Source organism: Carex rostrata, chromosome 26 (genome assembly GCF_964058835.1).
Source record: "Carex rostrata chromosome 26, lpCarRost1.2, whole genome shotgun sequence".
NCBI lineage: Eukaryota > Viridiplantae > Streptophyta > Magnoliopsida > Poales > Cyperaceae > Carex > Carex rostrata.
Window position 1 is genome coordinate 5690451 of NC_135943.1, and position 13792 is coordinate 5704242.

The window sequence follows — 13792 nt, forward strand, 5'->3', positions numbered from 1 at the left end:
TTGTTCGAGGTTAAATTCTGTTCGTAAGACTTCGTAAAGTTTAATATAAGCTCGTACATGAACTCTATTTACTTCATTTGGATGGAGAGTAGAGAAAAGGAGAAAATAAATTAAAAAAAAAGAAATTTTTTTGTCGAATCGTATTTTAACAATAAAATTGAAAGTAAAAAATATATGAGATAAAATATTAAATTTTATATCATTTTAATTAATAGAATCAGTTTTTTATTCTAATTTAGAGTATAACGGGTGGAAAAAATTTTTGTTATAAATATTTTTAGAAAAAATATCACAAATATCTAATCTATATCTTACCTATATAATTCTAATACAAATTATTTATCACAATCCTACAATAACCACCGAATATATCATTAACCTTCTAAATTTTAACAGACCAAACAAAAAATAAAACAAAAAAAATTAAATTTATCTTTTCTCATTAATTATCTAAACACAAAAAATTAAACATATTAATCTTCTCTTTCTATTCTATTTTTCACCTGGCCTTCCGAACTTCGTTTGAGTCTCCGTAATAAGTTTAGTTACCGACTTATCGGTCCTAAATGGATTCAGATCCTTCCGTTGTGTACTCCGAATATAAATATCACCGAGTAGACTGCGGGCGCTGTGTGCCAGGATCCTCTCTCTCTCTCTCTCTCTCTCCCCCTCTCTACAGCCTTTTCTCTTCCCTCTGATTGTGCGACATCCTCTCGTATTCATTTAATTTTCAAGGTAATCCATCTCGATTTTCTTGATGTACCAAATTTGCTCATTTTTGTGTGGATGCCTGGTAATATATATAGAACCAAGTAATACATGATCCATTACAATTTGGATGCCTAGAGTCAATTGGTGCTTGAACTTTCATTTATGCCATCCTAATATTGTCCCAGCCATGTGCCGATGGATACTAATTTCGACGGCCAATAGCTTATTTTTTTTGCTTTTTGGTGTTTGAATTTCATTAGGGCCTGGTCTAATTTGAGAAGTTGTAATTGTAGGTTAATCAGAGTAAGTAAAGCTATTAGAAGATAATTTAATTTTTGTTAAACAAATTATTTATCTTTTCTGTTGTTTGGTGCAAAATTAGGGGTCGTTAAATTCTCTCTCTCTTTAAAGAAAATGAATAATCCTTATGCCTTGGAAATGTTAATCATGCCATGCTTGTCTAACCTTTGTAAGTTTGTACAATAATTATCAATTGAAAGAGGGGTGTATGTGCACATACTATGGATCTAAGTAAGAACATCTCGGGTTTTAGATAATTGTTACCTGTTGCTGTCATGGGTTATGGCATGTTGCCTCTGTTGTGGAAGCCAATTGTTTTTGATCTATTAAATTCCCAATCTTATTTAATTGATGGGTATTGATTTAGGCCATTCTCTTTTTTAATTAGACAATCTTAAATGAATAATGACTTGTATACACAATCACAATATTGAAAGGGGATATAAATCATTGCTCAGAAGTTGTTTTCTTAACTGGACTGATATATATATTTACATTATTTTTGTGCACAGGTGTTAACTTCAAGGTGTGAGTAATGAATAATTGTGACAAGTGTACATGCATGTTGGATGATGAGTTTGACAGGATAAGTAGTTTGCCAGATGAAATGCTCCAACATATTTTGTCCCTCTTAGGGATACGAAAGGCGGTTCAAATGAGCTTAGTGTCAAAGAGATGGGTGAGCCTTTGGACCTCCTTGTCTCGTCTCAACTTCGATCCACATGAGTTTGTGTCTAAGGATGAATATTGTGACAGTACTGAGGACAGAAAAAGAGCACATGATGCTAAGTTCAAAGAATTTGTTGATACGTTGTTATCTTGTAGGGAGGCATCCTTCTTGGACACTTTCCAGATTAAAATCTTAGACCAAGATGATTGTTCTGACCTTGTTCGCACATGTGTCAGCAATGCCATGAAGTTTAATCCTCGAGTTTTTTCTATGAAGGCTTCATTCCTCTGCAAAGATATATGTGGACCCATTTTCTCTTGTGAATCAATAGATGAACTCTACTTGAGAAATAGTTTTGTTTTCTTTCAAGGAATACCAGATGTTGTAAATCTTCCCCGTATCAGAAGGTTACAACTTACACACAATAGACTTGATAATAGAAGCATCACCAGACTTTTCTCAGGGTGTCCAGTTCTTGAAAATGTGTCATTGAAATATTGCCATGGTGAATATTCATGCATTTTCAGCCAGAAGCTAAAGTACTTGTCTCTCCGTCGTTGTATTTTTCAGCACAGTAATAGAGTAATCCATGTACACTCTTGCCTCCTTGGGGATGCAATCAACTTAGTGATTATCAGGAGTCATCCTTTTCTTGTAGACTTCATTTGGAAAAGTCTAGGTACAACTGCAGCTGGGAACACTTTTTCTTTCATGCAAAATATTTTCCGTTATCTTGATTTCGGTGATTATATAGGTGGCCTTTCTGATGTTACATTTCTCGAGTTCCGTATCAAAGTTATGAACGTAAGTATGCAATTTTAATTTATTTTTTTGTCATTTTGTAACTTGGTACTGTTGATCTTGATATCGCAGAAGATTTAGTATGACAAACATATCACAACACTAGTGTATGACACAACTAACTTAATTTATAGAATTACTAAACAACATAACTCATCTTTCTACACACATGGAAAGAATCACCTCACACACTTATTTCCACACTCTCGGAGATCACCCACTCATTTGTGCATTCTTACTTGAGAGGTTAGTCCCAATTGTTAAATGGCACCTCACATGGTTATGGAGGTCAAAGTGAAATCTCTAGAATATTAGATAGATTACAATTTTGAGTTAGATACTTTTATTTCTAGAAACTTTCTAATTTTTGAAATATTTTGGACACTATATAATTATCTATAGAAAATATTTGAAGTTAGGTAAAATATTTAGCAATTTGGAAAATATCTATGTTTCAAGAACATGGGCCAATGATATGGATCTTCGATTTGTGTAAAATAATTTAGGTAAACTTTCTGAACATATTCTCCTCTGATCTGTGCAGTATATCTCAGAAGCAGCAGTACCAAAGCTCGGAGAATTTCATAACCTAAAGGATTTGTGTCTTGGTAGTTGGTGCATGACTTGTAATTTCAGTACCGTTACATTCTTCCTTCAACAAACACCTAATCTTCAGAAAATTACCTTAAACATAAGTGCAAGGGGTTGTCGTGGGAAGGAAACTAGCATCCACCAAATGGTAGATAATTTAATGTGGGTGGACTTTTCTCGATGCAAAAATCTTAAGCATGTTGATATCAAACTTTTGGAAGATTATAGAACCTGTAAAATCCATGGGACTTTGCTCCCAAGCAGGAAAGTATTTGAGAATATTGAGGTTATTATATCAATCGAGCACGTTTGATTATGGTTCCGCTACATCTAGATGCGGCTCCTATTCTGGGTCCGCTACGCCTAGATGTGGCCGTGTTAATTTTAAAATTTCTCAGAAAACGTGGTTATTTGATTTTTTTTTTTTTTTTTTTTTTTGTTGGAGGTATATGATATTTTTAAAAATTTCAATTGGATGGGACCGTCCAATGGATTGCAATTTGCAATATTTAAACTGTTGGATAGCAGTGGCATACATGATCCAAGCTTCAAGGCATATTTATATTGCAATAATTATAATATTGAAATTGTTTTGTAATCTTTAGTAATATTAGAGCAGCACCAACACGGTAGTAAGCTTTGGGCCCGTCCGACCTAAGGTCTTGAGCTGTCCGAGCATCCTGAAAAGCAAGATCACCTTCACACATTCAAAGCCAACATATACTCCTATTTGCATATAATGCAGCATATGTTGGTGCTATCGATCTCCATTGCCTACAACAAGGGAAAGTGGGAAAAAAAATACCCAATTCAGAACTCGAAGACTTGAGAGCACTCAATAACAATTGACAAAAAAATACCAAATATAGAATTATTTAATAGCAAACTTACTATAGTATAGTATTTTATGGCTATTAAGTGCTCACTTCTCCAAAATGCTCCATCAGCTTTTACTTTAAAGTCAGCAAACCGCTCTGTTATCTTAATTTCATGCTAAAGCATACAATATAATGAAATGAGACATCTAAAAATTAAAAAAAGCATATAATTTTAATAATGTTTTTTCAAATAAATTAAATTAATCTTAATTACTATGAAACCATTGATTTTCTCCAAAGTCTTAAGTTCATATAGTTCTTGAGATTCAAGAGCAAAATTATTATTCCGAGGGTGTAAATTAAGAAGCGGAAGACATTGTGTAAAGTTTCATAATATATATTTAAGTTGAGAAAGCATGAAATGAAATGAGAAATAGATGATTTAACATGATATTTAACTACACAAGTGAAGAACACATGATATGATATGGACCATGCATTTTAAGCGTCATTGACCACCTGTCCATTTTAAGATCTGATTAGATTAAATCAACCCATCCAATTCAAAAACCTATCAACTATATATTGATTATGGATTTTAAAAATATATAAATATCAGTTAAAACCCGATCCGACCATAAATATTATTGAACTTGTATCTCCCATTATTATTTTAGAAGAGCTCAAAATTATGCTATGAGTCAACATATATAATTGAGTCTGACTAGTATAACATCGGTGTCATATGACAGTAACTTTAAAATCAATTAAATAGACTTCAAACGACTAATTCAAACCAATTTACTTTATGAGTGATGCGTTTACATACGATTTTTTTATATTTTCGAGTTATTTTAGTATCAAATCAAGTGGTAAAAATATTGGAAAATGAATGTATTAAAATTAACTTAAAAACTCACACATTTGACCTCTTGACTCGATATTAAATAAATTCGAAAAATTATAAATTTTGAGGTAAACGCACAACTAATGAAGTATATCGGTTTGAACGATTTGGATTCACCGTTCCAATATTTTTAACTGGTTACATATATAGCAGTGGCATACATGATCCAAGCTCCAAGGCATATTTATATTGCAATAATTATCATATTAATATGGAAATGCTATTCACACCATAGAATTTAGGATTTAGACCGCTTTCGCCCCAGTTTACGTCAATTTCAATGATCGATACTTCCCAACAACTTTTAACAATTTGATAAAATTAAAGTCAACAATATACAAGTAATATCAACCGTCTATTATTAGCTAAATTAACTAACAATTAATCATACAAATTCTTGCCATGATGCAATTGGCTGAAAAATATAAACCCTCGCATGATCCAAATTCGGGATTAAAGTACAGCGAAGAATATACTACTTCGTTGCTACTTCTGGTTCGTCGATGAACTGCTGATAGCCATGCAAATTATAAAATATTATTTTGGAACCTGAAGTGTTATTGGAATTTTTTCTTAGAAACCATAAATAAATAAATAAAATTTTAAGGCATCTCGGTTCCTTTTTTACTTTTATTTGCAGTTGGTATATCCAACAAACAGACCGAAGCCCAAGTGGCAAATAAGCCAACTCACATCAATTTGGTTCGCTTTTAAAAATTAAGGACCCAATTAGTGTAAATAAAAGTTTAAGGACTACTTTGATCTTTTTGTAAGAAAAAATTCTGAGCTGTGAGTTCATCCTCTGCATTAACTCAAAAGGTAATCTTTTGGGTTAATAAATCTTGACCATCCGATCTGTTTTAAGATTCGTGCAGACTAAATCTGCACTAATATTAAAGGTCCTCCTATACCATAACTAGGAACTTGATTGGCTCCGTTTAAAATCAGACGGTTGAGATTCATTAACTCTAAGACTCCCTTTTGAGTTAATGCAGAGGATACGCATTCGAAAAAAACAGAACTATCTTATCAGTTGTCCCACCGCAAAAAAGCTCTGGCACAGCGGGAGGAGTTCTTTGAGCCTTCGCTCTCCAATGCTGTGCACGCGCCATGGCCGGGTTAGGGGTGGAGGTGGGTTTTGGGGGCAAGAAACAGGGGAAATGGAAACAGAGAAATATGAATACTAAATGTTGAATGTACGGCCTATACCAGTCATGGTAACCTTCTAGTGTTTATTTTCCCTTGCCTTTACGGCTTTACCTCTCAGTGGACTTCTGTGTATTGGTGCACAGAAGGTGTTCGATGTAATGCCCCACTGATAGTGCTGCCATATGCTATTTACTATTCTAATTTTATCTTATACCAGAATTAGCTTATATTCAGACCTTTTCACAAAAATCACAGGCTATAACATTTTCTATTATTGAACAGGTACTTTAGTCATAAATCTAAAAATATTTTTAAGTGAGCCTTGGATGCTGCATCTCAAAATAAATATGGTGATATGTGCTCCTTATTCCTTGAATTGTAACCGACCCAATAGTAAAGTTCCCAATTAAAGGTGATAGTACAATTATTCCCAATTCTTTTCTCTAATTCAAAAAGAGAATGGCCTAAATCAATACCCATCAATTAAAGAAGATTGGGAATTTAATAGATAAAAAATAATTGGCTTCCACAACAGAGGCAACATGCCATAATCCATGACAGCAACAGGTAACAATTATCTAAAACCCGAGATGTTCTTACTTAGAGATCCATAGTGTGTGCACATACACCCCTCTTTCAATTGATAATTACAGTACAAACTTCAAAGGTTAAACAAGCATGGCATCATTAACATTTCCAAGGCATAAGGCTAATTCATTATCTTTTTTTTTAAAAAAAAAAAAGAGTTTAACGACCCCTAATTTTGCACCAAACAACAGAATAGATAAATAAAATTATCTTCTAATAGCTTAACTTCCCAAATTAGACCAGGCCCTAATGAAATTCAAACACCAAAATGCAAAAAAATAAGCTATTGGCCGTCGAAATTAGCATCCATCGGCACACGGCCGGGACAATATTAGGATGGCATAAATGAAAGTTCAAGCACCAATTGACTCTAGGCATCCAATTTGTAATGGAAATTCAAGCTCTTGTAAGAGATTGAAAAGACCAGCAAGAACTTGTGGATCATGCATTACTTGGTTCTATATTACCAGGCATCCACACGAAAATGAGCAAATTTGGTGCAAACTTTGACGGATGAAAACTTATAGAGGGACAAAGGTAACATTAAAAAAATTGAAAATTAAATGAATACCAGAGATGTCGCACAATCAGAGGAGGCAAGAGAAAAGGCTGTAGAGAGAGAGAGAGGAAGTAAAGAAGACAAACTTGAAGAACCCGAATACAAAGGATCCAGGCACACAGCACCGAATTCGTATCCTCTGTATTAACTCAAAAAGGAATCTTTTGAGTTAATTCATCTGGACCGTCCGATCATCTTTAAGATTCATGCAAATTAAATCCGCACTAACAAAGGATCCCCTATGTTTTAGGCCGGAGTTGGATAGGCTTCGTTTACAATCAGACGATCCATATGTATTAACTCAAAAGATGCTCTTTTGAGTTAATGCAGACGATGCAGACTCCACAGCGCCCGCAGTCTACTCGGTGATATTTGTATTCGGAGTATACAACGGAAGGATCTGAATCCATTTAGGACCAATAAGTCAGTAACTAAACTTATTACGGAGACTGAAACGAAGTTTGGAAGGGTAGGTGAAAAATATAATAGAAAGAGAAGATTAATATATTTAATTTTTTGTGTTTAGATAATTAATGGGAAAAAATATTTTTTTTGTTTTTGTTTTATTTTTATATTTTGTTTGGTCGATAAAAATTTAGATGGTTAATAAGAAATTCAATGGTTATTGTAGGATTGTGACAAATAATTTGTACGATAATTATATAGGTAAGATATAGATTTATGCATTTGTGATATTTTTTTCTAAATTATTTACAATAAAATTTCTTTTCACCTGTTACACTCTAAATAAAAAAAAACTAATTCTATTAATTACAATGATACATAATTAAATATTTTACCTCCTGTATTTTTTACCTCCAACACAATTTTATTGATCAAATACAATTCGACATAAAGTTTTTTTTTTCTTTCTATTTCTTCCTTTCCTCTAGTCTCCATCCAAACAAGGCAGAAAGAGTTCATGTACGAACTTATATTAAAATCCGGGCCGCGGAAAATATCCGCGCTCGGAATAAAAAATTAAAATTTTTTATTTTCGGGGCACGAATTTTTTCCGCGGCCCGGAATAAAAATTCCGGGTCGCGGAAAAAATCCGCGATCTGGGTAGTTTTAAAATTTCAGTTCAGATCTGGTTATTTTTATTAAATTAATTTTTTTAATGAGTATTTTTAAAAAAATCGGCTATATTCGCATCTGTATCAATATAAATTGTATTTGTATCCGCATCCATATCCGCAAACTATCATATTCAAATATTATAATATGCAAAAATCCATATTTTGATTCAGATCCAGACGAATAATATCTGATCAATTTGCACTCCTACGGAAATGCGATCTCAATTGTCTAATATATATTTTTTTAAAGATTGAATTTCAAATCATCTAACTATTTAATATCCACATAGAATTACATTTTTTTGGATTTAGAACATGTGATTTCTCATCCAGAGAGCATTTTCCTTTGATACTGGATCAAATACTGATTTTTCAGCCTCTAGTTTCACCGAGATATCCACGAACGCATATCCTTTGCCTCAACTCAAAAGAAAATCTTTTGAATTTAATCCATACGGGCCATCTGATCATTGGCTCCGCCTATGATGCGCATGGTTCTTTAATTTTAGTGCGGATCTCAATCCAACAGTTCAGATCTATTAACGCACGGTGCGTTAATGCAGAAGATACGAATTAGATATCCACAAGATATGGATCATACGGATCACAGTTTACATCCGTTTTTTTTCTCTTTTTTCCTTTGTCTTTTTTCTCTGATATAATGAAGTCTGTGTGCATAATTATGTAGCGATGTGCATCTCACATATTCAAGTAAAAAGTTATTCGAAATACCTTTGGCTACAGATTTCGCGCTGCAACAGACGAGAGAAAAAGCAACCTTTGCTGCTTTGCACCAAGATGGGGAATTGGGGCCCACGTACGAGTCTTGCATCCACTCGACAAGCGACACGTGTCGTTCAACTAGATACTAGATGTTCTTGTAGCCGTTCGACCCTGACTTGATATTTTCTAAAATAAAAGAGAACCGTCTGATCCGAACTAATCTAAATATTTTTAATAAGTCGAACTAACCCAAACTGCCCAAAACCTAATAAGTTCGGAAAATAGTGATCCGACCTGACGCAAATCCAACCCGATTTCTCTTATTGATCTGAAATCCTAAATGACTCGATCTAACTCATAATCAGACAATTTTAAAAGCCAAACTGACTTGATCCGACCTGACGCAAATCCAACCCGATTTCACCCGCGGGTACAGAGATTATAACCTAAATGGGTTTTTAAGTTGGCGATCGCATGGGCTCGTTTCAATAGGTAGTTGACATAGGTAATACTTATGAATAAATGAACAAAAAATAGCTTTCAAGTACTACATAGAAATTAAATTAATTTTAATTTTTAAACTTTTACATTCATTCAATTAATTTCTAATTTTTTTTATGGCAACATCACCAATTACTAACTAGTATCGTACCCGTGCGTTGCAACGGAATATATTATAAGATAACTAAAATTAATTCTCAAACAAAGTGGCATATTTTCATTAAAAAGTTAAATCAATGAAAAGATAATTTATTTGACAATATTCACGAATATTAAAAAAAAATGGATCTAAATACAGTATAGAATGAATGATCCAATTTAGCTATGCATGTAGAGATGATCGAACTGAAATGCAATGGTACTGCTTGAAATGCAATGACACTGCTGCTCGACAAAGTGGTCGCATGCTGTCCCTGTACGGGATCCAAAATCAGTAAATCAGATAGAAAAAAGAGGTGCTTTGTGCCTAGGGTTGCTAATGAGCAAGGTTCGACTCAAACTCCGCTCGGCTCAAATGAGAGAAGCAAAATGGCTCAGCTCCAACTCGGTTTGGTTTTGAAAATAAAAACCCGATTCGGCTCGACTCAACTCAGCTCATACCATATTTGGGCCTAGCTCTAATTGAAGCAACGAATAGAATTGTAATGGTCCATCCAAAATTTATGAACGCCTTTACTTAAAAAGAGAATTAAAGAAGTGCCCCACCAACACATAATTAATTTATAAATATGTACCATTGTTACAAACTCGTATCTACAGCCGAATATCATCCAGTAATTAAATTTAGAAGATATTAATGGAATTGAAAATTAAACAAAGATATCCACTTAAGAAAATTGACCTAATTTATATTGTATAGCTTTTCTGCTTCATAAGACGCTACTTGATCATATCTGCTATATCTTGAAATATCATCAAAATTAACCTGGGTATCTTTGTTAGAACCGCCAAAAAAGAGTTAAAAGATCCACTGAAAATATATGTTATGATTCACAACACTTTGTATGTTTTTTATTTGCACCCACAAAATTACATAATTTTTTCCTTTGAATCCTCAATATACGCACCAACGAACAAGTATCTACTATCAACCCTCCAAAAAAGAAACAAGTATATATCTACTATCAAGGGATGGCATAAATGTATTTTTAATCTCTGATTTTATCTTTTTCTACTTCAAGCAACCTATCTCGAATCCTAACAAATTACACTCAAAACTGATAAAGCTATAAATCAAACTCACACTCAAAACTAATTGACTTCGGGTTAGTTGGATAGATTCGCTTTGAGAATCTCCAACCTCGGGATTTGCTTGGGAGTGAGTTTGAGACATTAACTGTACAAAAAAAAAAGTTTTATCTCATTAGAAAGGAATATATGTAACAAGCTTAAAGGACAATTAAAATAGATTAATATACGTACCTTTTCATGAGTTAAAGAAAGGCAAATTAGTAATCTAAGTTTTTAGTTAACTTCCTATAATGATTCTTCTCATTAGTTTGGCATAATTTTACAAAGTTTGGTTAACTTCCTATATATATTTTCAAAAGTTTGGCTTAATTTTACAAAGGATGGGTTTTTCTTCCTAAAATTGCTTACCAACCATGTACCAGTTTTGATATGAAGGTCTAACAAGGAAGAGATACCTTAGTGTAACTTCTGTGTTAAATAGGAATGAGATAGATACCTTAGTGTATGTGGAGAGAATGACTATATAGTATAGATTCCAGAAATGCTACATGATTATATTTTGTTTTCATCTAGCAAGTTTTTTATTGGGTAATGTTAATGACTGCATAATAAGTTAAATATTGTGCAGCCGTTAACTTATTGTCATCAAATAATCTATACATGGTATAAAAAAAATCTCATTTGGTGTCACTGTGCTCACATTTGTTATAGGAGATACTGACAGTTCTTTTCTGAGAACTGCCACAGTGCCACTGGATTATTAACAAGTGATAAAATAGTACACAAAAAGTTTTGAGTGTTCTTCAAGAATAAGCAACCATCTTCAATTAGATCTAGACTAAACCTAGGAACCGGTACTGGGTATGGTACCTCTCCTTTATACATAAACTTTTTAAATACCAGTAATGACCCTTTAGGAATACTTTATACATTATTGACTATTAAATTCAACTGTGTTTGTAAATGCATCGAGTTTAGTAAGAAAATTAGCAAACAATAAACACGGTACCAGTGATAAAATAGTAAACACAGTACAGTGAGAAATTGTTTTGTAAGGATCAACTGTTATTGTAGATGTTTTTGTAGATACCAGTACCAACCACTAAGAATTGCTATTGTAGATACTGGTACCGGACACTAAGAATTGCAATCACGCAAAACCCACAAAAATAACAATCACGCAAAACCCACAAAAATAAACACAGTACCAGTGATAAAACAGTACCAATTTACCGCAACTCAGAGATTTTTTATTTAACCTAAATACAAACAACTTAGCAACTGAGAGAGAAAGAGAGAGCGCACCTGAGTGATTGAGCGATTGAGCGATTAACTTCTAAATTTACCGCTTCTCTTGATTAAAGTTGATGCCTTCTTAATTTGTTCCTCCGTTGCAGGAGGTGATACACTCAGGCATCGTGTCACTCGTGTGAATCTACATGGAGAAAGTATTTTACAGAAATTACAGAAAAATTACGCGGCAAAAAATAGGTAGATTTAAACCGGAGAAGATGAAGTAAAAAAAAATACAACTCACCTGTGACTGCGGCGAAGGAAAAAAACGAAGAAGAAGAGGTCCGTCCCTTTTGGAGGCGGGACCTGCTCCTGACCACGGGGTTTTTGGCAGCGTTTCCTTTCGAGATGATTCGTTGTAGGAGGAGTCTCTGGAGAAGATCGAAGAAGCGGCCATGGCGCATAGAGAGAGAAGAGAGAGACTTGGGTTTACGGAAAGAGAGAATTGGATCTCTCCGTGGATTTCATTTCAGATCAGTGAAAAAAGAGCGTGCGTTAAGTGTGGCTTTTCGTGTGGCGGATTCAATTTGAAATAAATGTAGACTTTTACACATATAAAGGATGTATTTAATCAAAAGAAGGCAGATTATTTGACTGAAGAGTTCAGATTCAATCCGAATTTAGATCAATTAATCCCAGCTGTTGGAGTTTCAGGACAGCTAATTTAATTTAACATGCATAATATAGAGGAGATATGGAAGAGAAACGAGAGCCAAACAAATAAGTTGGATATGATAATCAAATTATTACTACAAATAATTATTTTTATGAAATTTGGAATTACTCAAATTCCTGGATTGATCTTAATGTACCTTTTTTTTATCAAACATAATTCACCCAATAATTAAAAACTTCAGAAATAAATATTTCTTTTTTTGAAAATCCAGAAATAAATATTTCAGAATGTAAAATTTCAATTTGGATTGAAAAATTAATTTTCTCTTATGTCCCGCTTTGATCAGAGGTTGCATTGACAAAAAAAAAGATCAATTAAAAACAAAATATATGGCTAGGCAAGTTTTTTTTGCTGTTATTGTGCAGCTACAAGAACCCTGACAAAATTTGCTTTGAACATCACTAAACAATATTGTGTTTCTACATACCCTCAACAAAAGTTAAACTTTGTGAAACTCAACATACAAAATTTTAAACAAACCAATAGTTATCTTTTCTGTACCTACACTTCTTGCAATTCAGTTCCCTGTTGTTTGAATGTACTTGCACTTCTTCTTTTTTCTGACTAATCCAGTTTGTTGTTGGCGGGATCCAATTCAAAGCCATCCGAAAGAATTTTGCAAGCACTATATCCATTTCAAAGTCTCGGCCTGCACCAATTATTGCATCGTTTCTCATTCGCCAAATAGCCCATGTCATGGATACAAATTATGCTATGAGTCAACATATATATATATATTATTGAACTTGTATCTACCATTATTATTTTAGAAGACCTCAAAATTATGCTATGAGTCAACATATATATATAATTTTGAAGATAAATTATGTTTATGCACATCCAATTTTTTTTTTTTTTTGCTTAAATTAATTTTTTGCTTAAAAGTACGAAAACTATATATTGATTATGGACTAACTGGGGGGGGATAGGGCCGTGTCAATTTTAAAATTCTCCAGAAAACGTGGTTATTTAGTTTATTTTTATTTTTTGAGAGTATGATATTTTTAAAAATTTCGATTGGATGGGACCGTCCAATGGATTGCAATTTGCAATATTTAAACTGTTGGATAGCAGTGGCATATTTATATTGCAATAATTATAATATTAATATGGAAATACAATCCACGAACGCGTATCCTTTGCATTAATTCAAAAGAGAATCTTTTGAATTTAATGTATACGGGCCGTCTGATCATTGGCTCCGTCTATGATGCACATGGTTCTTTAATATTAGT

At 33.3% G+C, this 13792-nt stretch overlaps 2 protein-coding genes across 2 annotated transcripts in view; both read left to right on the plus strand.

Moving 5' to 3' along the window:
• Positions 1 to 1546: 1546 nt before the first annotated feature.
• On the plus strand, positions 1547 to 5985 carry LOC144544136 (putative F-box/LRR-repeat protein At3g58880). Its single transcript, XM_078292539.1, has 3 exons — positions 1547 to 2485; positions 3027 to 3221; positions 5794 to 5985. The coding sequence occupies exons 1-3, from the start codon at positions 1547 to 1549 to the stop codon at positions 5983 to 5985; spliced, it is 1326 nt and encodes a 441-aa protein (XP_078148665.1).
• The window catches only part of LOC144544553 (nucleoside hydrolase 3-like), a 30782-nt gene continuing 22957 nt past the window's right edge, over positions 5968 to 13792 (plus strand). Inside the window, exon 1 of the mRNA XM_078293083.1 lies at positions 5968 to 6015. Within this exon, the coding sequence (XP_078149209.1) occupies positions 5986 to 6015 (30 nt within the window). The 5' untranslated portion in view covers positions 5968 to 5985. The remainder of the gene's footprint in view (positions 6016 to 13792) is intronic.

Coding starts and splice junctions, on each gene's coding strand:
- LOC144544136 (XM_078292539.1), top strand. CDS start 1,547: ATGAATAATTGTGACAAGTGTACATGCATGTTGGATGATGAGTTTGAC. Junction 2,486..3,026: donor TCCGTATCAAAGTTATGAAC/GTAAGTATGCAA, acceptor TGATCTGTGCAG/TATATCTCAGAAGCAGCAGT. Junction 3,222..5,793: donor AAACTAGCATCCACCAAATG/GTAGATAATTTA, acceptor GAGTTAATGCAG/AGGATACGCATTCGAAAAAA.